This window comes from Elephas maximus, chromosome 9 (genome assembly GCF_024166365.1).
Source record: "Elephas maximus indicus isolate mEleMax1 chromosome 9, mEleMax1 primary haplotype, whole genome shotgun sequence".
In the NCBI taxonomy this organism is placed as follows: domain Eukaryota; kingdom Metazoa; phylum Chordata; class Mammalia; order Proboscidea; family Elephantidae; genus Elephas; species Elephas maximus.
In genome coordinates, this window is record NC_064827.1 from 100,313,189 (window position 1) to 100,340,442 (window position 27,254).

A 27,254-nucleotide genomic window follows, 5' to 3' on the forward strand; every position below is an offset into this window, starting at 1 on the left:
ATATAAATTGAAGTTACTCAGGAGGCATGAACCAGATAATCCTTTAAGAGAGTGCCAGGAGAGCCAACAAAAATGGGGATGTTGCCATAGTTACCAGGAAACACAGCCTGGAATTTCAATGTCGGTAAGATATTGAAAATGTGGCAAAATAAGCCCCGAAGTCTGGGGTCATTCTCTCCTCTGTATTTTAATTAGTGGCATCTTGGCCTTTGGAAACAAGCCAGGATGAACAAAGTGTCTTCATTCTGCCTGTTGGCAGCACTATCCTTCTAAAGCTCTCTGGTGCCTTTCTTGCTTATCAGCTTAATTAGAGACACAGCTACCTTCTAAAATGGAGATATTTTCCAAATTAGGGAATTGACCAGACCTGTCTGTCATTCAGGGAACCCACCACTATCGGTAATGTAGGAAAACCATGGTTCTAGCTGACTCACACCACTTTCACTAGTTCTCCATGACCCAAGGGAGCTACTTCTGTCTAGTGAGCACATGTCTTAAACAGTGGCTTATAATTGGCCCCAGCACACCCTATATTCACTGTGTTCTTCAGTATATTGCTGTTGAGCATTTAAAAGTAACGTGCAAATATGTATAGTAAGCTGATCAAAGGGATCATAATTACAAAACGTTATCCAGATACTCATAGACGAAAAACTAAAGAAACAGAAAAGAGAGAAACAACTCCCATTGGTAACAGGGCTTAAACATAAATTAGAAATTGGGCCCAAATAAAAATTGGGCTTCAAGACTGCAATGAAGTAAATTTATTGTGTCTCCCTTTCTATTTTTCTTGACTATTGGATTTTCTCATGTAAAGGTTTGTGGGACTCTCACAAGTTTACTCTCTCTACCAGCTGCTGCATAAATTATGAAGGAGGTAATGGATCGAAGCATAATTAGAAAGAAGGATGACATTAGTGAAGTAGTAAATGGGGCTAAAAGCATGTCAACTTTTAAAAATGCAATAGAAATTAGGGGGCCCAGTGATCTGCAAGTACAGGAATGTATACGTGTAGTACATATGTATCTGTAGTAAATGAGTGAAAAATATCTGATACTTTGAGTATTCAGATCTATGGCCCATTTCTTCCATTGAGATCCATTTCTGGACACTTTATTTTATATGCAAACTCTATGGGGCAGTTCTACTCTGTCCTATAGGGTCGCTATGAGTCAGAATTGACTCGACAGCACTGGGTTTCGGTTTTTTTTTTTTTTTTTTGGTTTTTTATTTATATGCTTATAGTTCTACAGAAAGAGACCAAGTTCAGTCATTATCTTTCTCCTAGAACATCACACGTTAAAAGGCAGCCTTAGTCCAGATGGGTTCCATAAAGGGCTTTGTGTGTGTGATTCTCACAAATGGATGAATGAATGTCTCATATATTATCTTGACTCAGAGTTTTCCAGGTTTAAGAACTATATGTGTGTATCTTGATAACACATTTTAAAGTGCATGTATTTTGAGGATATTCAAGTACTTTCTATCTTAAAATGTACTCAATATATCAAAATAACCCAAGAGAATAAAAGGCCAAGCATTAATACTATAATATTAATAAAGAATGCTTGTTGTTATGTTGTTGTTATTAGGTGCAGTCAAATTGGTTCCAGAACAAAACACTGCCCAGTCCTGCACCATCCTCACAATTGTTGTTATGCTTGAGCTCATTGTTGCAGCCACTGCGTCAGTCCATCTGGTTGAGGGTCTTCCTCTATTACGATGACCCTCTACTTTAACAAGCATGATCCACGGACTGATCTCTCCTAATAATGTGTCCAAAGCATGTGAGACATAGTCTCGCCATCCTTGCTTCTAAGGAGGATTCTGGTGGTACTTCTTCCAAGACAGATCTGTTTATTCTTTTGGCAGTGCATGGTACATTCAATATTCTTCGCCAACAGCCCAATTCAATTCTTCAGTCTTCCTTATTCATTGTCCAGTTTTCACATGTATATGAGGTGATTGAAAACACCATGGCTTGGGTCAGGTGCACCTTAGTCCTCAAGGTGACATCCTTGCTTTTCAACTTTCTAAAGACGTCCTTTGCAGCAGTTATATCCAAGGCAATTAGTCTTTTGATTTCTTGACTGCTGCTTCCATGGGCGTTGCTTGTGGATTCTAGTAAAATGAAATCCTTGACAACTTCAATCTTTTCTCCATTTATCATGATGTTGCTTATTGGTCCAGTCATGAGTATTTCTGTTTTCTTTATGTTGAGGAGTAATCCATACTGAAGGCTTTGATCTTCTTCAGTAAGTGCTTCAAGTCCTCTTCACTTTCAGCAAGCAAGGTTGCGTCATCTGCATTTCACAGGTTGAGTCTTCTGCCAATCCTGTTGCCCTGTTCTTCTTCATATAATCCAGCTTCTAGGATTATTTGCTCAACATACAGATTGAATAAGTATGGTGAAAGGATAAAACCCTGACACACACCTTTCCTGACTTTGAACCACACAGTATCCCCTTGTTCTGTTCAAACAACTGCCTCTTGATCTATGTACAGGTTCCTCATGAGCACAATTAAGTGTTCTGAAACTCCCATTCTTCGAAATGTTATCTGTAATTTGTTATGGTACAGAGTTGAATGCCTTTGCATAGTCAATAAAACACAGGTAAACATCTTTCTGGTATTCTCTGCTTTTAACCAGAATCCATCTGACATCGGCAATGATATCCCTGGTTCCACGTCCTCTTCTGAATCCAGCTTGAATTTCTGCAGTTCCGTGTCCATATACTGCTGCAGCCACTTTTGATTGATCTTCAGCAAACTTTAACTCACATGTGATATTAATGAAATCATGCGATAATGTCTGCATTCGGTTGGATCACCTTTCTTGGGAATGGGCATAAATATGGATCTCTTCCAGCCAGATGGCCAGGTAGCTGTCTTCCAAATTTCTAGGCAAAGACAAATGAGCACTTCCAGCACTGCATCCATTTGTTGAAACATCTCAATTGATATTCCATCAGTTCCTGGAGCCTTGTTTCACACCAGTGTCTTCAATGCAGCTTGGACTTCTTCCTTCAGTACCATCGGTTCCTGATCATATGCTACCTCCTGAAATAGTTGAATGTCGACCAATTCTTTTTGGTATAGTGACTCCATATTCCGTCCATCTTCTTTTGATGCTTCCTGCGTTGTTTAATATTTTCACCATAGAATCCTTCAATATTGCAACTTGAGGCTCAAATTTTTTCTTTAGTTCTTTCATCTTGAGAAATGCTGAGCATGTTCTTCCCTTTTGGTTTTCCATCTCCAGGTCTTTGCACATGTCATTATAGTACTTTACTTTGTCTTCTCCAGCCATCCATCCTTTGAAATCTTCTGTTCAGCTCTTCGATTTCATTATTTTTTCCTTTTGCTTTTGATTTTGCTTTAGCTACTCGACGTTCAAGCACAAGTTTCAGTCTCTTCTGACATCCAGTTTGGTTTTTTCTTTCTAGCCTGTCGTTTTAATGACCTCATGCTTTCTTCATGTATTATGCCCTTGATGTCATTAGTATTCAGTGCATCAAATCTATTCTTGAGATGGTCTCTAAATTCGGGTGGGATATACTCAAGGTCATACTTAGGCTCTCGTGGACTTGTTCTAATTTTCAGTTTCAACTTGAACTTGCATAAGAGCAATTGATGGTCCACAGTCAACCCCTGGCCTTGTTCTGACTGATGATATAGAGCTTTTCCATCGTCTCTTTCCACAGAGGTAGCTGATTTGATTCCTGTGCATTCCATCTGGGGAGGTCCATCTGTATAGTCGCTGTCTATGTTGGTGAGAAAAGGTATTTGCAATGAAGTAGTTGTTGGTCTTGTAAAATTCTATCATATGATCTCCAGCATCATTTCTCTCACCAAGGCCATATTTTCCAACTACCAATCCTTCTTCCTTGCTTCCAATTTTTGCGTTCCAATCACCAGTAATTATTAATGCAACCCAATTGCATGTTTGACCAATTTCAGGATGTAGAAGTTTGTAAAAATCTTCAATCTCTTCTTCTTTGGCCTTAGTAGTTGGTACATAAATTTGAATAATTGTTGTATTAACTGGTCTTCCTATGGATATTATTCTACCACTGACAGCATTGTACTTCAGGATAGATCTCGAAATGTTCTTTTTGACAATGGATGCAACATCATTCCTCTTCAAGTTGTCATTCCCAGCATAGTAGACCATATGATTGTCTGATTCAAAATGGCCAATACCAGTCAATTTCAGCTCGCTAATGCCTAGGATATCAATGTTTTTGCATTCAATTTCATTTTTTATGTTTCCAGTTTTCCTACTTTCACACTTGGTGCATTCTATGTTCCAATTATTAATGGATGCTTGCAGCTGTTTCTTCTCATTTAGAGCCATGCCATATCAGCAAATGAAGGTCCTGAAAGCTTGACTCCATCCATGTCATTAAGGTCCACCCTACTTTGAGGAGGTAGCTCTTCCCTCGTCATCTTTTGAGTGACTTCCAACCTGAGGGGCTCATCTTCCAGCACTATATCAGACAGAGTTCCACTGCTATTCATAAGGTTTTCACTGGCTAATTTTTTTTTTCAGAAGTAGACCACCGGGTCCTTCTTCCTACTCTGTCTTAGTCTGGAAGCTTAGCTGAAATCTGTTCACCAGGGTGACCCCGCAGATGTTTGAATACTGTTGGCATAGCTCCCAGCAACACAGCAACACACAAACCCCCACAGAATGACAAACTGACATACACATGAGGGAAAGAATGCTTACAAATCTATAAATGAAGATGTACCTCAATAGTAAAAAAGGCACGCACACACACACACAAGAAATGCAAAACTCCGTTAAGAATATATTTAAAAAAATTAAAGTTAGGAATCATCAGCAAATGGACAGAGAATTCTGGGAAGATGGCAGCATAAACAACCCATCATTCTGAACCTCCGCCACAAAAACAAAATGAAATACAAAAGGAAAGGGTACTGGGCTTTGAGGAACTTTGAATCAGGGTGCAGAGGAAAGCAGCAGAGAACTGCAGACAGGCAAGAATCAACAAATCAATGGGTTGCATATATTAGCACTGAGGACAGCTGACTGAGGCTGCTGTGTGCTAGGAATCAGGCATCTTGAATGTAGGCTACACCCAGAGCCAACATACTATGGCATGGGCTCTGATAGCAGCAAGGCTGACCTCCCTGGCGGTCTGTTCCTAGTGTGAATACCCCTCCCCTAACCAGCAACTGTCAGCTGGTAAAAAAAAAAAAAAAAATACAAACTCCTACAGAAGATTCTCTACAGTGGGGTCAGGAGGTGGGTCACCTAAATGGAGGCTGCTTCCCCAGCACAGGGACAATGGGGCTCTGAAACCAACAAGACAGATCTCTTGGAGGTCCTTCTTGGGAGTGCCAGCCCTTCCTTCTCCTGGAACAGAGGAAAGTCTGCCTGTGCTTCCCCTAATTGACAGCTCACACATAAGCAGCCCCCACAGAACAAGGAAGGAAACTTCAGGCAAAACAGGGAGCTTGCTGGGTGTGGATTTTCTGACTAAAAACATGATCACAGAAACAGAGACGGGAAGGGAATAATAACCAGGCAGAAGGGGTTGCACCCCCTGGCGGACAGGTTGATTAGTACACAATACCTTGCCTGAGTTGTGGAGCCTGCTGGTGGACAGACTGACCACAGCATATTTTCTGGTGTGTCTGGGAGAAATTGAAAGTTGAAAAATGAGATCTGGAACTTTTGAATCCCAATTAAACCACAGAGGGGAAGGAGCTATCACAAACAGGGAGAGGAAACAGTATGCAAAAGCCAAATGCTCTGCCCACCTAAGAGTTTCTTGCAGAAAGGAGTGAGGGAAAAAACAACAAATACTGGAGAAAAGCAAGAAAGTTAACACCCTCAAAAATTCCAATGCCCCAACAAAAAATCACCATTCACACAAAGAACATAGAAATAATGGCCCATCCAAATTAACATGACAAAGGGAGTGAAAGCACATCTAGGGATGAGCAAATAATGGAAAAAAAAAGGAAGGATATAATACAACAACATTAAACATAATTAAAGAACTAAGGGAAAACATAGACAAAGGGCTAAAAGAAACAAGGAAAACAATCCAAGAACAAAATAAAACCAAAAAAACCAAACCCAGTGCCTTCAAGTCAATTCCAACTCATAGAGACCCTATAGCAACCCTATAGGACAGAGTAGAACTGCACATAGAGTTTCCAAGGAGCACCTGGTGGTTTTGAACTGCTAATCCTTTAGTTAGCAGCCGTAGCACTTAACCACTAAGCCACCAGGGTTTCCAAGAACAAAATGAGGATCTAAAAAAGTTATATTGCAACTGAAAGGGACAATAACTGAAATAAGAAACACAATAGAAGGACTTACCAGCAGATTTAATCAGGCAGAAGAAAGAATCAGTGAATTAGAGGATAAGATAGTTGAAATTACAGACACTGAAGAGCAACAAGAACGGAGGCTCAATATGGCTGAGTATAGTTTAATGAATTATGTGACAATAAGAAGAGATACACATCATAAGAATTCCAGAAGGAGATGAGAGAGAGAAAGGCACGGAAAGAATATTTGAAGAAATAATGACAGAAAATTTCCCCAATCTAAATGAGAGCATGAATCTATAAATCCAAGAAGCTCAAAGAACCTCAAGTGGGATAAATCCAAAGACATCTACACAAAGACATATCATAGCCAGGGTCTCAAAAATTAAAGAGAGAATCCTGAAAGCAGTGAGAGAGAGAAGCAAACAGTCTGATACAAAAGGTCCCCCATAAGAATAAATGCTGATTTTTCCTCAGAAACATGGATGCTGGAAGGCAATGGAATGATATATCTGAACTGCTGAAAGAAAAAAAAACTGTCAATCAAGAATACTCTAAATAGTAGTAGAATTGCTATATGGGTCATATAGTAGTAGAATTACCATATGACCCAGCAATTCCACTCCTAGATAGATACCCAGAATACTTGAAAGCAGGGATTCAAATACTTGTACATCACTGCTCAATGTAGCATTATTTACAATAGCCAAAAGACGGAAATAACTTAAGTATCCATCAACAAATGAATGGATTAACAAAATGTGGTATATACTTACAATGGGATAAAGAGAAATGAAGTTCTGATAAATACTACCACATGGATAAACCTTGGAAACATTATGTTTAGTTGAAGTAAGTCAGACTCAAAAGAACAAACATCGTATTATGATAATCATAAGAAACATCTAGAATAGGTGTATGCAGAGAGACCAAGTGTATTAGTAATTACCAGAGGGTAAGGGGGAGGAGGGAGGAGGAAATGTGGACTTATTGCTTACAGGCTACTAGATTTCTGTTTGGGGTGATGAAAAACTTTTGGAGATAGATAACAGTGATGGTAGCATAACACAGTGAATGTAATTAATGTCACTGAACTGTGCATTTCAAAATGGTTAAAATGGCAAGTGTTTTGTTAGATATATTTTACCCCCCCAAAAATTTCTTTTTTTTAACTTATACTGTGGGATCATCTTACTCACACTCGGACTTCCTTTTTCCTTTTTTTTTTTTTTTTTTGTCCACCTCAATCTTACAAGTCCAAGGACTATCTGAGGTTAAACTCTTTTCTTAGAAGGCACCTTCCAATCATAAAGCTACATCTAGTTTTTCTTCTTCAAAACATGTGTGTAAGCCATTTAGATTTTGCTGGTGTGTGTAATGAGTTTTTTTTTAATTAGATGATAAGTGCTTTGAGGGAAGAATTTGCCTTGGATATTTTTTCTGTCCTCACTGCAAACAGCTCACCATAAATATAGATGGAAGCTGGAAGGAATACACAGAGTCACTGTACCAAAAATAATTGGTCGACATTCAACCATTTCAGGAAGTAACGTATGGTGAAGATCCAGTGGCACTGAAGGAAGAAGTGTGAGCTCACTGAAGGCACTGGCAAAAAGCAGGGCTCCAGGGTTGACAGAATACCAGTTGAGATATTTCAACAAATGGATGCAGTGCTGGAGGTGCTCACTTGTAGATGCCAAGACATTTGGAAGACAGCTACCTGGCCAACTGACTGAAAGAGATCCGTGTCTGTGCCCATTCCAAAAAAGGTGATCCAACATCCAAAGAAAGGGATCTAACAGAATGCAGAAATTATCGAACGATATCATTAATATCACATACAGGTAAAATTTTGCTGAAGATAATTCAAAAATGTTTGCAGCAGTACTTCAATAGGGAACTGCCAGAAATTCGAGCCTGATTCAGAAGAGGACAGGGAACAAGGGATATCATTGCTTCTGTCAGACAGATCTTGGCTAATAGCAGATAATACCAAAAAGATGTTAACATATGTTTTATTGACTAAGCAAAGATATTCAGCTGTATGGATCATAACAAATTATGGACAGCATTTCAAAGGATGGGAATTCCAGAACACTTAATTGTGCTCATGTGGAACCTGTACATAGACAAACAGGCAGTCATTCAAACAGAACAAGGGGATACTCTGTGGTTTAAAATCAAGAGAGGTGTGTGTCAACGTTGTGTCCTTTCACCATACTCATTCAATCTGTGTGTTGAGCAAATAATCTGAGAAGCTGGACTATATGAAGAAGAACACGGCATCAGGATTGGAGGAAGACTCATTAACAATCAGTGATAGGCAGACAACATAACCTTGCTTGCTGAAAGCCAAGAAGATTTGCACTTACTGATGAAGATCAAAGACTACACCCTGTAGTATGGATTACAACTCAACATAAAGAAAACAAAAATCCTCACAATGGGACCAAAAAGCAACATCATGATAAACAGAGAAAATATTGAAGTTATAAAGGGTTTCATTTTACTTCAATCCATAATCAACGCTCATGGAAGCAACAGTCAAGAAATCAAATGATGTATTGCACTGGGCAAATCTTCTGCAAAAGACCTCTTTAAAGTGTTGAAAAGCAAAGATGTCACTGTGAGGAGTAAGGTGTTCCTGATCCAAGCCATGATATTTTCAATCACCTTGTATGCATGCAAAAGCTGGAAAATGAATAAGGAAGACTGAAGAAGAATTGATGTCTTTGAATTACCGTGTTGGCAAAAAATATTGAATATATCACGGACTGCCAGAAGAACAAACAAGCCTGCCTTGGAAGAAATACAGCCAGAATGAACTTTAGAAGTGAGGATGGTGAGGGTTTTTTCACATACTTTGGGCATCTTATCAGGAGGGACCAGTCCCTGGAGAAGAACATCATGCTTGGTAGTGTAGAGAGGGTCAGAAAAAAAGAGGAAGACCCTCAACAAGATGGATTAACACAGTGGATGCAACAGTGGGCTCAAAACATAGCAATGATTGTGAGGATGGTGCAGGGCCAGGCAGAGTTTCACTCCGTTGTACATAGGGTAGCTATGAGTCGGAACCGACTCGACAGCACCTAACAACATAGGCTTGCAATATACCTATTAAATCAAATGACAAGAACTTCACTCCTGCTTCCATTCCAGGAGCACTCAGCTTTGTGAGTCCAGAGAATAAAGACTTAACCACAAAGCAGTCTTCTATTTTAATTTTAAAAAATATATACATCAATAAGAACAAATAGTTAAGAGAACACCACTTAATGTTTCCAGGAAAATAAAATCGCTTCCAGTAAACCAGAGCCATCATCACGCTCTCTCATTTTGCCTCAAACTAAAAATAGCAATAATAATACCTCGAGGCTGGGAGCCCACTGATGACGTACAATCATTAGAAAGTTTATTCTCTATAAATTTAGTTATTCTAAACTATTGTTATCATTTTACAGATATAAAATCTCAGTTTACATGAGATAAAATAATGTAACCCAGTAAACCCAGTGCTGTCGAGTCGATTTCAACTCATAACAACCCTATAGGACAGAGCAGAACTGCCTCATAGAGTTTCCAAGGAGCGCCTGGCGGAAGCATCATTAAAAAATGATGTAGTCAAACTTCAAACATAATGACATGCTTGTGACCCTTAGCACTGCACACATTGCAAATCAAGACACCCTCTGTATTCTTTATTTCATTACTGTCATCTCAAAAAAAATTCCCTAAGTGTTTCTGGCAAAGACAATGCTTTAAGCTACCAACTAAGAATTATTTAGCGCTTACTAATTTTTTTTTTTTACTCTAATGACCTAGTAGTGTACTAAATGTTCTATGTGTTATGGAGGATGTGAAGGAGTAAAATTAATCTTTTAAAATCATGGGCCATGTACATAGCAACTTCAACTACTTGGAAAAGATCTAAAAATAAGATAATAAGGACAAAAATGAAGGTCATAAGTTTATTCCTTACAGTATGACCATGCAGGTCTCAAGAACTTACTTGTTAAAATATATATCCATAATTTGCACATGGAAAGAAAAAAGTTTGACCCGTACCTCACACCATGTACAATGATTAACTCAAAATGGATCCAAACCTAAATATAAGAGCTAAAGCCATAAAGCTCTTCAATCACATAATATAAAGTTCATCATTTTAAAGTATACAATACAGTAGTTATTAGCATATTCACAAAGTTGTGCAGCCATGACCTTATCTAATTCCAGAATGTTTTCATCACCCAAAAGAGAAACCCCAGGCCCATTAGCAGTCACTCCCCATTCCACACTCCTCCTACCCCCTGGCAGTGACTAATCTACTTTCTGTCTCTATGGATTTACCTATTCAGGACACTTCCTATAAAGAGAATCACACAATATGTGGGCTTTCGTGTCTGGATTCTTTCAATTACCATAATGTTTTCACAGTTCATTCATAATGTACCATGTAACAGTACTTCATTCTTTTTCATTGCTGAATAATATTCCAAAACTCTTGAAACACAGTTACACCAAATAAACTACAAATCCCCTACCCTCTTTTGCTTATCCCTGTAGAGCTCAGGTCCAGATAGTTGAGCTGGTGGCAGCTTCTTGCCAAAGCACGAATTCCTGCATCGGTCACATGTTGGCATCCACTCACATCGAGATACCTGTACAGTTTAAGCAAAACAGGCCAGTAGAGGCGTTGAATAAATTGTCATACCGGCTTCGCCTCTCCTGGCTACCAGAACAAGATGTGAGGCTTTTAAATGGAGAAACATTAGCTTCATGTTTAACCAGATGAGATGACACTTCAGTGGAGTTTGCTGTCGTAAAGAAGATTTATACCAAAGCAATTCAAATCAAATCGTGCATTGCCCCAAGTCTCCGTTTCCACAGTGGAGAAGGAGCTGTCTGCTACCTTCCCCATACCTGTCTCATTAAGCGCCATGGCTCTAAGGATCTAGTTTAGTCTTCACTACATTTCTGTCAAATGTTATGATCATAAGAGAGTTATAAAAAGAAGGTATTAAAGATAATATAAACAGGATTTCCATGAACAGAGCTCAAATAAAACTCAAATCTTTTTGCTGCTTTCATTTAAGTATTCATAAGTATCAAAATCAAGAAAAAAAGGAGGAAGAATTTTCTAAATGAAAAACGATTTGAGAAATCATTGGGGCATCTTTACAGGAAAAAGAATAGCTTCAGCTTTTCCTGTAGAGAAGAGGATGCATGCAGACACCTACACAAGCTCTAGCGAGGATAAAACCCCCGCCGCCCATATTATTATCCTTTATGTTACTTATCTCTTTTCCTCTGCCATGTCCAAGGTCACTTTGTGGAATCAGTTCATAAACCCTCATTCCCTTCACTTTGTAGTTGTTTGCTACCATGGAGACAGCCCCTGACACATGGCTACTCCATGTACGCTAAGCAAAATGGTGCCTGGGCCTGCTGCATCCCTGTGACTAGTTCAGGATCAGATTGCTGTGATCCGTAGGGTTAGGACCCACCCTGCTCTGGTTTGACCTCAACATAATGAAAGAAAAACTATACTTCCAAACAGGACCACATCCACAGGTACAGGAGCCAGGACTTCGATACATATTTTGGGGGAACCTGATTCAAACCATAACATTTGGGAATGGAAATCACTGCTTAACACTTGGACTTATCATGATGATTAATGTAAGTGTGTTGTGAAAGTGCTAATCAAATGGAAGGCAGTATTATTAGAGAGGTGGCATTTCGATGGGCTTTCCAGCCATTACCCTTTCCCTCATGAAATGGTGGTGGTCACTATTTTGTGCAGTTTTAGACGCTATTGATGGCGTCATTTCCCATACCAAGTTTTCTTCCATGAGCAAGATTTGATTGTATTGAGCGTCGCTTAGTTGCTACTATTCATTCAGTGTGGTGGAGAGAATTGAAAGTCAGATGACCTGGTGTCTAAGCCCAGTCCTGCCACTGCCTGGCAGTGTGACCTTGGGCAAGTCACAGCACCTCTCTGGGTCTTGATAATGTCATTATTGTTTAAACGAGTGTTTGGACTAGGAAATTATTAAGGTTTCCTTCAGCTCAAAAATTATAAATCTATAATTAATTTGGAAATTATATGACAAATTGTTGATCCTCTTAGGTGCCTCAACTAAAGAATGGAGCAATGGCCCTTTTCTAACGGCCACAGGAGCTTTGACATTTCTCCAATTGAAAGGTGAGGTCTGTGTGCCTTCCGCCACAAAGCTGAGCATGCCTGCATTACCTTAATCAACAGAGTACAGAGGAAGTGATATTATACGATGTCCCAGGGTAGGTCATATAAGGTGATACAGCTTCCTCTTGGTTTGCTGGGACTCTCTAAAAGTCCTGAGGTGCCGCATAAGAAATTTCACTATCCTGAGGCTGCCATGCTGTGAGGAAGCTCAAACCAAAAGGAGAGGCCATGTGCAGGTTCTCTGGTTAGCAGTATCAGCTGAGTTCAAAGTTCAGTCATCTCTGTTCAGATGCCAGAAATGTGAGTGAAGAGCCTCTAGATGATTCTAGTCTTTGGCCTTCAAGTCATCCCCAGCCTTTGGGTTTCCCCAGTAGAGACCCAAGCTATTGTGGGACAGAGACAAGCCATGCCCACTATGCCTTGTCAAATTTACCAGACAACAGAATCTGTGAGCCTAATAAAATCAAAAGCCAAACCACTTTCTGTCAAATTAAAACCGACTCATGGTGACTCATGTGTTTCAGATGGAACTACCTTTTATAGGTTTTTCAATGGCTGTGTGACCTTCTAGAAGAGGATTGCCAGGCCTTTCTTCCTAGGCACCTTTGGGTGGATTCAAACCACCAATCTTTTGGTTAGTAGCTGAGCACTTAACCATTTGTGCCACTCACAGGCTGTAAGCCTAACAGAATGGTTATTTGACAACACTAAATTCCAAGGTTTGTTATGGAGCAACAGTGACCGGCACAGAGGCTAATAAAGCCGTTTTATCTAAAGACAGGAGGTTGTTCCCAATTGTCCTTTGCAGTTCTGTAATTTTGAATTATAAGGAAATGGGGAGGAGGGATAAGATGGGAATAAACTAAGCAAATGATGATGTGGCCCAGACCCTTTGGAACATCACCTTTAATGCCATGCCTTGCACTGGTGAATGAACACTCATTGGTAAGTGGCCTTCTGTACAGAGAACATTTCTTCTTTGACTACCCTGCCTTCCCTCATCTCTTGGTTCCATCCCAGTTATTGCCTACGTTTGACAGTGAAAGGAAGTTGTAGAACCGGGAGACAGGCCCATTGGGAATACAGAATGGCGCCAGGGCTGTTATTGAAATCGTATCATAAATTTGTCCTTCAAAAAATCTTTCATCGGTACTGAGTTTCTGTTTGGGGTGATGAAAAAGTGTTGGAAATAGTGGTGATGGTTGCACAACATTGTGACTGTAATAATGTCACCGAATTATATACACCTAAAAATGGTTAAAATGGCAAGTTTTGTTATATATATTTTCCCACAATAAAATAAATCTTTGGTCAAACAAAATCTCACACATCCCCGAGCCACACCTGTATTCCTTTACATCCCATTCTACTCCATTCAGCACTGATGGGTCAGGTAACTCCACAGAGTGGTACTGGCCACTCTGCCAAGATGCAAAAATGTCTCAGGCAGAGTCCCAGCCAGGAAACAGGTGACCATTTCTTATTCATCCATCTGCCAACAGTGTATTCAGGTGTTTTAAATAAAGACAAATCCAAAGACCAAACCCACAGTCTTGAAGAAAAAAGTGATAACTTGCCCTGGGGCCTGGTTAGGATGCTCACTGGGGAAGAAATACCTGAGGGATCGCAGATAGGTGCTGATTTCCACCAAGCTGGCATCTGTTACCTGAGAGCAGGAGTTGAGGACCAGATGGTCCAGTTTAGGACACTCTGTCACAACCAGATGGACAATGCAATCTGTCACCTACCGGAGGAAACAAACCAACACTTGTTCTCAAGCACAAGACCCTCTGCACACAGAAGACAGGGCAGTGAATGGATGGTGTGTTAGAGATGTAAATATGAATATGTTTAGAGGAGTTAGCATCATCATCATCGTCATATTTACAGTTTCCACTTGAGGAGTGTCTAAGGTGTGTCAGCTTCTGAGCTAAGCCCTTTATATGCACTCGCTCTAATCCCTACTATAGTCCTACAAAATCGAAGTTAATATTCCCACTTTGTAAAGTAGGAATTTGTGGGGGTGGGGTTGTTGTTATTGACATCAAGTCAATTCTGACTCATAGCTACCCCTTAGAACAGAGTAGAACTGCCTCATACAGTTTCTTAGGCTATAAACCTTTATGGGAGCAGATCGCCAGGTTTTTTCTCCAGCAGAGCAGCTAATAGGTTCAAACATCAACCTTTTAGTTAGCAGCCGAGTGCTTAACCATTGCTCCACCAGGGCTCTTTGGGGATGGGGTTACCAGTACCAGTTGCCATCCAGTCGACTCTGACTCATAGTGACCCTATAGCACGGAGTAGAGCTAGCCCATAAAGTTTCCAAGGCTGTAAATCTTTACTGAAGCAGGCTGCCACATCTTTCCCCCGTGGAGTAGCTGGTAGGTTTGAACCAAAAACCTTTCAGGCAGTAGCCAAGCACTTAACCACTATACTACCAGGGCTTCTGGGGGTAGAGTGGGAGTGTTAAATGTCCTGTTGAGGCTGCCCCTAAGTAAACAGCAAAGCTAATAGTCAAATCTAGGACTAGGCACTCAAAATATACAACAATAGCCTCAAGAATACCAATGATCTTGAAGATGGTGCAGGACCAGGCAACATTTCCTCCTGTTGTACTTGGGGTCTCTATGAGTTGGAGCTGATTCTGCAGTAACTAACAACAACAGAGCTTCCAGAGACCTTTAGGCTGGGCCCTAATCTATGATCCTGCACGGCTTTTTAGTGACAGAATCTACAGAAACCTCAGTTCACTGTATAAATCAGAGTCATGGAAGTTCTAATCCCATATTGTGCTTAGATTAAGGAACCTCAAATGTGATACACAGTAGCCTCTTCCCTTGCACAGCATCCGTCATTTTATTTCAGGTACCAAGTAATCCAACGGGATAGACATAAGGCTAGTTTAAGCACTCTTCATGGATTAAATTCCTAGAAATTGAGTAAAATTATTTCTATTGTGTGAGTTTATTCTGAGTTAAAGGGAGCTAAGAGTAAGAGCTAATTTCTTCCCAGAATTTTGAGTTTGTGAAATACTTCTGAAAACATATTGTCAACTTTTAATTGAGAATTCTTCTCACAGGCATGGCATTTTGATTAAAAAGAAAGAAGAAACGTGTTATTGTTTTTCCTCTCAGTACTTCATTCAGAGCAATGTTCAAGGAAGAACGCCAAGATGAAGATAGTAACAGAGAAAACCGAGTCCATAAAAATTTAAATTCAACTACTTACACAGAACACCCCTTCAGCGGTTTCCATTCAACCAGCACCATGAAGCTTACAAATACCACAAGATGACAATCTGTTCATCACCGTCAGCATATAAAATTGTGATCAACATTGCATTTGATTCAAGTCAGCCTTCCAGTTGTTATACCATGTTTTGCCTACTAATATTTGGAGGAGGAAAACAGGCTCCCTTTCCTTCCATCTAGAAGTAAACCAGTGGGATATAGTGATGAAAAATAAGTAAATCTGGATCTATGACTTACTAGCTTTGGGGCCTGTGCCATATATCCTTTTACCCCCAGAAATCAATCACACTACCTGTAAATTAGGGATAACATTACTTCTCAGGTAGGAAAGATGAGAAACTAATAATGTGTTTAGCAAATATCTTGTACAGTTCCTGGAACATGGAAGAGGCTCAATAAATGATAGCTATTATCTTTTTTTTTATTATTATCATTATCTCATTACTGGGGTCCCTGGGTGGTACAAACAGTTAAATGCTTGGCTGCTAACTGAAAGGTTGGTGGTTCAAATCCACCCAGAGGTGCCTTGGAAGAAAGGTCTGGCAATCTACTTTCAAAAACTCAGCCATTGAAAACCCTATGGAGCACAGTTTCACTCTGACACACGTGGGGTCACCATGAGTCAGAATTGACTCTACAACAACTCTTTCATCTTATTATTATCATTACCTTTAACATTATCTTTCACATTATCTTTCATTTGTTCAGTGGTTTTATTGATCAGTCACAAAAGTGGCAAAAGGTCCAGCTAATGGGTCAACTTTTAGCTCCATTATCTGGTCTATGACTAAACAGCAATATTTCCTTAGGGTAATCATATCTGCTCCCCCAATTTCAAATATTTCTTCTTTTGAGTAGACATAACCAATGTGCAAACCCTTTCTATCACATGGATACTATGGAATTCTTCCTCTTTTTAAATGCATATTTCAGAGCATTGCTTCATGATGAGGTGGGGAGCTATGGAAACATTGTTAGTTTTAGATTCTAACAATATAGGAACAGGAAGACCAATGAAAAAGTCAATCTCAGTCCAAGAATTCTCACCACTTTGAGGCCAGCAATATTAAGTGTAGTTACTTCTTGTAAGTTCTCCAGGCTCCTGACCAGGCAGGCCTCAGGAATCTTGGGAACTCTCCCAATGTTCAGGGTCTGTAGGTGTCGACATTGTAGGGCCAGGGAGACCACACTCCTTTCTGTAAGAGCAAGGCAGCCAAACACTTCTATCTTGTGGAGGCTGAGGAAGAAAAAGAAGTCATGACATGGTGTCCTCTGCTCCCAGATCCACTGCACAAAAGAGCAGACCTAAAGTCAGCTGAGGGACATTTCCAGTTTATCCTGGTGGCAAGTCTGCATTTTAATGTAATATCTGAGAATGTTACATGACATTGCGAACGCAGGCTCGATGGCAGCGGAGGCTTATGGAAAATATTTTCATATTTCTTCCAAATTAAAAGTACATACCACAAGACTATAGACCCTCTCCCCCACCTCCCCATCATGTTTCCAAATTACTTACAGACCCTATAAAACCTGCCCACCTGATTGCTTTGAAGCATTAAGGCTTGCAGGTATTAGTGGATCTGTACTGAGAGTTAATACTATCAGTGTATTTTTTTGCACGTATTTCTCAGACTAGGATTACTACTTGCATGTGTTTTGGGGGCTGTTGTATAAATAAGTCCCTGGGTGGTGCAATGGCTAAGCACTCTACTAGCCAAAAGGTTGTCAGTTTGAACCCATTCCGAAGTGCCTCAGAAGACAGGCCTGGAGATATGCTTCCCAGTCTTGAAAATTCTATGGAGTCACAGCCTTGAAAACCTTCTGGAGCACAGTTCTACTCTGCACACGTAGGGTCGCCCTGAGTCTGAATCGACTTAACAGCAACTAACCACAAACACAAATGAGTCAAAGATGTCCTCTGTGTAATGGCCCCAAGCTGTGTACTTCTTCACAGCAAGCTGAGGTCCATTAGCCCATAAAGCCACAGTTGTTTTAAGAATAGCCCAAACAAGCAGATTTTTAACCACTTACAGCCTGCCTGTTTTACGTACCTAATATCTGCTAGTCACAGACAAGATAAATCAAAACAACTCAAACCTATTGCCATCCAGTCAAATTCCAACACACAGCAGCCCTAGAGGACAGAGTAGAACTGCCCCATGGGGTTTCCAAGGCTGCAAATCTTTAGGGAAACAGAATGGCCACTGGGTTCAAACTACTGATCTTTACGGTTAGCGGCTAAGTGCTTAACCACTGTGCCAACAAGGTCCTCTAAAACCCTGTAATGATAAGGTCCTTAAGGAGCTGCTAGGAACCCTGGTGGCGAAGTGGTCAAGCACTCAGCTGAAAATTGAAAGGTTGGGAATTCCAGCCCATCTTCTGCTCCATGGGAGAACGATGTGGCAGTCTGCTTTCATAAAGATTTACAGTCTCAGAAAGCCTATGGGCACTTCTACTCTGTCCTACTGGGTTGCTCTGAGTCGGAATCAACTCAACAGCAACAGGTCTTGGTTTTGGAAGGAGCTGCTGCCTTCAGGCCGCTGCTGGTGGGAGACGCCTCCAGCATGCAGCTCTCAGTGCTTTGGGTCCAGTGAATAGCTTGTTGGGCAACCCTAGCTCCCCTCTTCTTGATCAGCCCCAAATTCCTCCAAACTCTAGGACCTTCTACCTAGAAAATTCAGGGCATAGTAAAGGCCAGGGAAGATAATAAGTCATATATCATCTACTCATTATAAGGCTCTGTCTTAGGCTGGGTTCTCTAGAGAAACAAAACCAGTAAAGTGTATAAATACACAGAGAGAGAGATTTATATCAAGGAAATAGCTCAAGCGATTGCAGATGCTGAAACGTCCCAAGTCTGTATATCAGGATAGAGGCTTCTCTCAATTGACGTAGCCACATGGGCTGGCAAACCCAAGACTGGCAAGTCGGAGAGTGGGGCTTCTGCTCACAGGCTGTGAAAATCTATGAATTCCAAGATCCGCAGAAAAGCTGACAGCTCAAGTCCCAAGAGCCAGAGGTCACATGAACGGAAGGCAGTGCAGGATCCAGTGTGAGCAAAAAACCCAAAACATCTACTTATATTTGGATGCAGGCCACACCCCCAAGGAAACTCCCTTTCAACTGATTGGCTACTCACAGCAGATTCAATCATGGGAGTGATCACATATAAACACTGAGAATCATGGCCCAGCCAAGGTGGCACACAATCTTAACCATCTCAGGCTCCAAGCTCGTGAGTCAGCTCTGAAGAAATCAAGTAATTCCCACACACCCCTCTTTTTGTATGACTTCCTGGTAAATTATTACCCAAGGCCCCTGGAAGGTGCCTGGGTAGCACCAGCACTTTGTGATTGGCTGCTAACCTAAAGGTTGATGGTAAGAACCCAACCAGCGCTTCCTGGGAAAGGGGCCTGGCAAACGGCTTCCTTAAAGATTACAGCCCATAGGGCAGTTCTACTGTGTAACACACAGGGTCACTCTGAGGCAGAATTGACTCGACAGCAACAGGTTTGGTTTTTTTGGTTTAAGACCCCTAGACCAGCAGCAACTTCTTAGAAATACAAATTCTTGAGACCTTCCTGCCCGCCCCAAGACCTACTATATCAGAAGCTCTGGGCATGGGGCCCAGCCACCTATGGTTCAACAAGCCCTCCAGGTGATTGTCATGCTTGCTCACATTTGAGACCCACCAACCTGCTGGATTTTCTAATGACATCCAGGTGACTTTAATGGTTAGCAAAGTCACTTGGGGGGTACTGGGCTCATGACTACATTTTGGATAAGTGGGTTTGGCTCTGAATAATGAGGTTTTAAACAAATCTGTCCCAGAACCAGTACAAAATAATTAAATACCTCTTAGCTGAACCGTTGAGGCAACTTGATCTTTTTGATGGTTCCAAATATCTCCAGGCTAATTTACGTTAACCAAATTCTTATTAAAATACATTTGTGTCAAGCAATGGAATTGCTGATAATAAAAGTATAATCAACATGTTCTGACTGTTTCATGATGAGAGGTCCTATCCAATTAGAGTGCTTCCCTAATCAAAGTCCCTTCATTCTCAAAGGAGCTTCACTGAATGGTGGTGGAAGCTGCTTAATTAAAAAAAATTTAGTGAGGTTCAAACATCCTTCAGAAACAAGGTCCAGATGACATTTCTCTCTGTGCCAAGTTAGGAAAGAAACCTTCAACACAGCACTTAGAAATCTTGGTGTGAAAACCCGCATGAGACCTATCCACAGAAAGAAAAGAGAAAAGGAAAATATATTGATCTTAACGATATCAGTGAATTTTTCTTTAGGCACACTCTAGCTATTGGGGACCCCATGTGTTACAGAGCAGAACTGTTCCATAGGGTTTTTTTTTTTTTTTTTGGCTATAATCTTAGCAGGAACAGATTGCCAGGACCTTCTTCCAAGATACCACAGGGTGGGTTTGAACCACCAAGCTTTAGGCTAGTAGTTGAGCACAAACCATTTGTGCCACCTAGGGACCCTGTTTGAAGAAATAGTAATCTTTTTTAAAAAGTCCATGAACCATGACTTTAGGCCAGTCAATAGAGGACATTAGAATAGAACCAATTCTCTGAGAGTCTTGTCTTCATGGTGGCTGGAAAGCCACTGAAAGAGATGGCAAAAAACATTGTTAGTCTGTGCAATAAAAGAAAACATACAATATAAGTGGCCCTTTGATCAAAACGCCTTATGCAATCACAGAGCAGTCGGTAATCAATGTGCCTGCTAAAGGAAAGGAGAGAGGATGAATCCATGCTAATATACTTGACGACGTCAGACGATTCAACTACAAAGAATTATTTCCCTTTCATCCCAAAAAAGAAAATCTCAGTGGCAAATTCTGAAAAATTCTTGGTCTCATCTAAAGAAACAATTCTTCATCTCCAAAAGGTTCAATTCTTGCTAGAACGCATCAACTTTCAAACCCTCATTTAACTTCGTGTACTTTTTTTTTTTTTACTTTAATAGGACCTACAACGGCATTAGAATCCTGCAGCTCTCTAACAACATTAAACTGCTCCAACTAGTATCAGGATATCCAGAAAGAGTAAAATAAAATCGGCCATGTCATTTAATGCTTGCCCAGTTTGTCTTGGACAAAACACCTCTTTGCAGTCTTTTTACACTTTCAAACATCACTTTGGAGTCAAGTGTAAGCAAATATTTAGCTGAGAGGAGGAAATGAAAACCTCACATGCACTAAACGTCTATATTGTTCCAGGTGAACAGCTATCATTATTTTCATTGTTAACAGGCAGGAAATGGGTTCAAGAGCTGTTGTGAAGCTTACTCAAAGCTTGAGCGTCTCTAAGAGGCCAGCCTGGGTTCCAATACCTCATGCCCTTTCCACGTCCCTTGGCTCTCTCTGGAGTCCCTGGGTGGTGCAAACGGTTAGGCGCTTAGCTACTATCCAAAAGACTGGGGGTTAGAACCTACCTACCCAGAGATACCTTGGAAGAAAGGCCTGGTGATCTGCTTTCAAACAGTCACAGCCTTGAAAACCCTATGGAGCACAAGTCTACTCTGAAACACACGGGGTCACTACAAGTTGGAATCAACTCGACAGCAACTGGTTTGGTTTTTGGTTTGGCTCCCTCTGAGCGGTTTGTTTTTTTAGGGTTTTTTTTTTTTTTCCGCCCAAACTGACCCTTTTATTACCAGTCAAATGTTCAGAATATCTGCCACTTTCCCCAACCTCGAAAGGAATCCATAAAGTACAATGAGACAAAATACAATCCTGCACTGAGGAGCACTACGTTAAGAGTGAAAAAGTAAAGAGTGGAGGTGTTACACTTCAATTGTGCCCCCTAAGAAGATATGTTGAAGTGCTCATCCCTGTACTTATGAATGTGACCCTGTTTGGGAATAGGAGGTTTTCTTTTCTTATGTTAATGAGGCCATACCAGAGCAGCATGGGTCCTAAATCTGATCTTTTCTGACATGGAGAGACACACACACCGGGGGAAGACACCATGTGACAATACATCCAGAAGCCAAGGAACGCCAAGTGACACTCAGGACTGCCAGAAGCTGAAAGAGACAAGAAAGGATTGTTTCTCTACAGCTGACACAGAGAGGGCACAGCCCTGCAGATGCACTGATGTGAACTTCTAGCCTCCAGATGTATGAGACAATGCATTTCTGTTCTTTATTTATTTTTTTATTTTGCTTTAGGTGAAAGTTTACAGCTCAAGTTAATTTCTCATACAAAAATTTATACATGTATTGTTTTGTGACATTAGATGCAGTCCCCACAATGTGACAGCACACTCCGCCTTTCCACCCAGGTTCCCTGTGTCCATTCAACCAGTTCCTGTCTCTTCCTGTCTTCTCATCCTGCCTCCAGAAAGGAGCCTCCCATTTGGTCTCCTGTATCGGCATGAACTAAGAAGCACACTCCTCATGTGTATTATTTTTTGTTTTACAGTCCTGTCTAACCTTTGTCTGAAGAGAGGGCTTCGGGAGTGGTTTTAGTTCTGGGTTAGCAGAACATGTGGGGGCCACATTTTTGGGGGTTCTACCAGTCTCTGTCAGACCATTAAGTCTGCTCTTTGTACGTGAATTTCAGTACTGCTCCACACTTGTCTCCTGCTCTGTCTGGGACTATCTGTCGTGTTTCCTGCGAGAGTAACCATTGGCGATAGCAAGGCACCATCTACTTCTTCTGGTCTCAGGCTGGTGGAGTCTCTGGTTTATGTGGCCCTTTTGTCTCCTGGACTAATATTTTCCTTGTGTCTTTAGTGTTCTTCATTCTCCTTTGTTCCAGGTGTGTTGGGACCAATTGATGCATCTTAGATGGTCGCTTGCAAGATTTTAAGACCCCAGATGCCACGCACCAAAGTGGCATGCAGAACATTTTCTTAATAATTTTTTTTTTTTAATTGTGCTTTCGGTGAAAAGTTACAGCTCAAGTTTAATTTCTCATACAAAAATTTATACACACATTGTCATGGGACACTAGGTGCAATCCCTGTAATGTGATGGCACACTCCCCCTTTCCAACCTGGGTTTCCCATGTCCATCCAACCAGCTCCTGTCTCTTTCTGCCTTCTCATCCTGCCTCCAAACAGGAGCTGCCCATTTAGTCTCATGCATCTGCTTGAACTAAAAAGCACAATCTTCACAAGTATTATTTTATGATTTATAGTTCAGTCTAATCTTTGTCTGAAAAGTTGGCTTTCAGGAATGGTTTAAGCTCTGGGTTAACAGAGAATCCAGGGGCCATGTCTTCGAGGGTTCCTCTAGTCTCAGTCAGACCGCTAAGTCTGGTCTTTTTATGTGAATTTGAATTCTGCACCACACTTTTCTCCGGCTCCATTAGGGACTCTCTCTCATGTTCCCTGTCAGGGCAGTCATTGGTGGTAGCTGGGCACCATGTAGTTCTTCTGGTTTCAGGCTGATGGAATCTCTGGTTTATGTGGCCCTTTTGTCTCTTGGGCTAATATTTTCCTTGCCTCTTTGGTGTTCTTCATTTTCCTTTGTTCCAGGTGGGTTGGGACAAATTGATGCATATTAGAATGTTTTCTTCTGTGTTTAAACCTTTTCTTGAGTTCTCATAATAGTGGTCTCATATGATATTTGTCCTTTTGCGACTAATTTCACTCAGCATAATGGCTTCCAGATGCATCCATATTGTGAGATGTTTTGTGGATTGTTCGTTGCTCTTTATCATTGTGTAAGCACACCATAATTATCCATTGTGTGAACACGCCATGATTTGTTTATCCATTCTTCTGTTGATGGGCACCTAGGTTGTTTCCATCTTTTGTTGTTGTGAACAGTGCTGCAATGAACATGGGTATGCATATATCTATCCATGTGACAGCTCTTATTTTTCTAGGATATATTCTAAGGAGTGGGATTGCTGAACTGTATGGTGTTCCTATGTCTAGCTTTTTAAGGAAGCACCAAATCAATTTCCAAAGTGGGTGTACCGTTTTACATTCCCACCAGCAATTTTTAAGAGTTCCAGTCTCTCTACAACCTCTTCAACATTTACTATTTTGTGTTTTTTGGATTAGTGCTAGCTTTGTTGGGGTGAGGTGGGATCTCATTGTAGTTTTGATTTGCATTTCTCTAAAGCATTTTGGTTAGTGCTATAGCTGCTAACCAAAATGTCGGCAGTTGGAATTCACCAAGCGCTCCTTGGAAACTCTATGGGGCAGTTCTACTCTGCACTATAGGGTCACTATGAGTCTGTATCAACTTGGTGGAAACAGGTTTTGTTTGTTTCTTTTCTTTTTTTTTGTTTGTTTTAATGCCTAATGATCCTGAATATTTTCTCACGTGTCTGTTAGCTGCTTGAATGTCTTCTTTGGTGAAGTGTTTGTTCATATCCTTTGCCCATTTTTTAATTGGGTTATTTGTCTTTTTGTTATTGAGGTTTTACAGTATCTTGTAGATTTTAGAGATTAGAACCCTGATCAGATATGACGTAGTGAAAAATTTTTTCCCAGTCTGTAGGTTCTCATTTTACTCTTTTGGTGAAGTCTTCTGATGAGCATAAGTGTTTGATTTTTAGGAGCTCCAAGTTACCTAGTTTCTCTTCTGGTGTTTGTGCATTGTTAGTTAGAGTTTATATTCTGTTTATGCCATTTATTAGGGCTCCTAGAATTGTCCCTATTTTTTATTCCATGATCCTTATCATTTTAGACATTATATTTAGGTCTTTGATCCATTTTGAATTAGTTTTTGTACATAGCATGAGGTATGGGTCTTGTTTCAATTTTTTTGCTGATGGATATCCAGTTTTGCCCACACCGTTTGTTAAAGAGACTGTCTTTTCCTCATTTAACAGACTTTGGGACTTCGTCAAATATCAGCTGCTCATAGAAGGGTAAATTCACATCTGGATTTTCAATTCTGTTCCATTGGTCTACGTATCTGTTGTACCAGTACCAGGCTGTTTGACTACCATGGCAGTACAATAGGTTCTAAAATCAGGTAGTGTGAGGCCTCCCACTTTGTTCTTCTTCTGCAGTAATGCTTTACTTATCTGGGGTCTCTTCCTTTTCCATATGAAGTTGATGATTTGTTTCTCCATCTCATTAAAAAATGCCATTGGAATTTGGATCAGGATTGCGCTGTGTCTGTAGATCACTTTGGGTAGAAATGACATTTTCACAATGTTGAGTCTTCCTATCCATGAGCAAGGTAGGCTTTTCAATTTATATAGGTCCCTTTTGGTTTCTTGCAGTAGTGTCTTGTAGTTTTCTCTGTATAAGTCTTTTACGTCTCTGGCTAGATTTATTCCTAAGTATTTTATCTTCTTGGGGGCTATTGCAAATGGTATTGATTTGGTAATTTCCTGTTTAACGTTCTCTTTGTTGGTATAGAGGAATCCAACTGATTTTTGTATGTTTATCTTGTATCCTGATTATTTGCTGAAATCTTCTATTAGTTCCAGTAGTTTTCTTGTGGATTCCTTGGGGTTTTCTGTGTCTAAGATCATACGATCTGCAAATAGGAATACTCTTACTTCTTCCTTACCGATGTGGATGCCCCTTAGTTCTTTTTCTTGCCTAATTGCTCTGGCTAGGACCTCCAGCACAATGTTGAATAAGAGTGCTGATGAAATGCATCCTTGTCTGATTCCTGTTCTCGAGGGGAATGCTTTCAGGCTCTGTCCATTTAGGGTGATGTTGGCTGTTGGCTTTGTATAAATGCCCTTTATTATGTTAAAGAACTTGCCTTCTGTTCTTACTTTGCTGAGAGTTTTTGTCATGAATGTGTGTTAAAACAAACACCAAAAAAAAAACCCATTGCCGTCAAGTCGATTCTGACTCATAGCAACCCTATAGGACAGAGTAGAGCTGCCCCATAGTTTCCAAGGAGCACCTGGTGGATTTGAACTGCTGACCTTTTGGTTAGCAGCCATAGGTCTTAACCACTACACTGCCAGTGTTTCCTGAATGGGTGTTGGACATCAAATACCTTTTCTGCATCAATTGATAAGATCATGTGGTTCTTGTCTTTTGTTTTATTTATGTGATGGATTACATTGATTGTTTTTCTAATGTTAAACCATCCTTGCATGCCTGGTATGAATCCCACTCAGTCATGGTGAATTATTTTTTTGATATGTTGTTTCATTCTATTGGCTAGAATTTTGTTGAGGATTTTTGTGTCTATGTTTCTGAGGGATATTGATCTGTAATTTTCTTTTTTTGTGGTGTCTTTACCTGGTTTTGGTATCAGGGTTATGCTGGCTTCATAAGATGAGTTTGGGAGTATTCCATCATTTTCTATGCTCTGAAACACTTTAGTAGTATGGGTGTTAACTTTTCTCTGAAAGTTTGGTAGAATTCTCTAGTGAAACCATCAAGGCCAGGGCATTTTTTTTGTTGGAAGTTTTTTAATTACCTCTTCAATCTCTTCTTTTTTTATAGGTTTATTATTTTTTTCTATCTCGGCTTGCGTTAGTTTAGGTAGGTAGTGTGTTTCTAGAAACTTGCCCATTTCCTCTAGGTTTTCACATTTGTTGGAATACAATTTTTAATAGTATTCTGTTACAATTCTTTTAAATTCAGTTGGGTGTGTTGTGATATTGCCAATCTCATTTCCTATTTTGGGTTATTTGCTTCTTCTCCTGATTTTCTTTTGTCAGTTTGGCTAATGGTTTATCAATTTTATTGATCTTTTTGAAGAACCAGCTTTTGGTCTTGTTAACTCTTTCCATTGTTTTTCTATTCTCTATTTCATTTAATTCTGCTTTAATTCTTATTATTTGCTTTCTTCTGGTGCCCAAAGGCTTCTTTTGCTGCTCTCTATTTATTCAAGTTGTAGGGATAATTCTTTGATTTTGGCCCTTTCCTCTTTTTGGATGTGTGCATTTATTGCTATAAATTGACCTCTGAGCACTGCTTTTGCTGAGTCCCAAAGGTTCTGGTACAATGTGTTTTCATTCTCATTTGATTCTATTAATTTCTTTATTCTGTACTTGATTTCTTCTATAATCCAGTAGTTTTTGAACAAAGTGTTGCTCAGTTTCCATGTATTTGGTTTTTTTTCCTTGCTTTTTCTGTTATTGATTTCTACTTTTATGGCTTTATGGTCAGAAAACATGCTTTGTAATATTTCAATGTTTTGGATCCTGTTAAGTCTTGGTTTGTGGCCTAATATGTGGTCTATTCTGGAGAACGTCCTATGTGTGTTGGAAAAGAAAGTATACTTGGCTGCTGTTGGGTGGAGTGTTCTGTATATGTCTATGAGATCAAGTTGGTTGATTGTGGCATATAGATCTTCTGTGTCTTCATTGAGCTTCTTTCTTGATGTTCTGTTCTTCACTGAAAGTGGTGTGTTGAAGTCTCCTACTATTATTGTGAAGCTATTTCTCTTTTCAGTGCTGTTAGAATTTGTTTTATGTATTTTGGAGCCCTGCCGTTGGGTGTGTAAGTATTTATTATGGTTACGTCCTGCTGGTGTATCGGCCGTTTAATCATTACATGGTGTCCTTCCTTATCCT

The 27,254-nt window shown here is 40.2% G+C and overlaps 1 protein-coding gene across 4 annotated transcripts in view; it reads right to left on the minus strand.

Moving 5' to 3' along the window:
- LOC126083303 (uncharacterized) overlaps positions 1-27,254 on the minus strand; it is a 128,289-nt gene that overhangs the window by 9,848 nt on the left and 91,187 nt on the right. For 3 of the 4 annotated variants that reach the window (XM_049896884.1, XM_049896886.1, XM_049896885.1), the window contains 3 exons: positions 16,817-17,006; positions 14,135-14,262; positions 10,855-10,971 (listed from right to left, as the gene is read on the minus strand). In XM_049896884.1, the coding sequence (XP_049752841.1) occupies positions 10,855-10,971; positions 14,135-14,262; positions 16,817-17,006 (435 nt within the window). The remainder of the gene's footprint in view (positions 1-10,854; positions 10,972-14,134; positions 14,263-16,816; positions 17,007-27,254) is intronic. The other variant, XM_049896887.1, reaches the window with a different exon arrangement.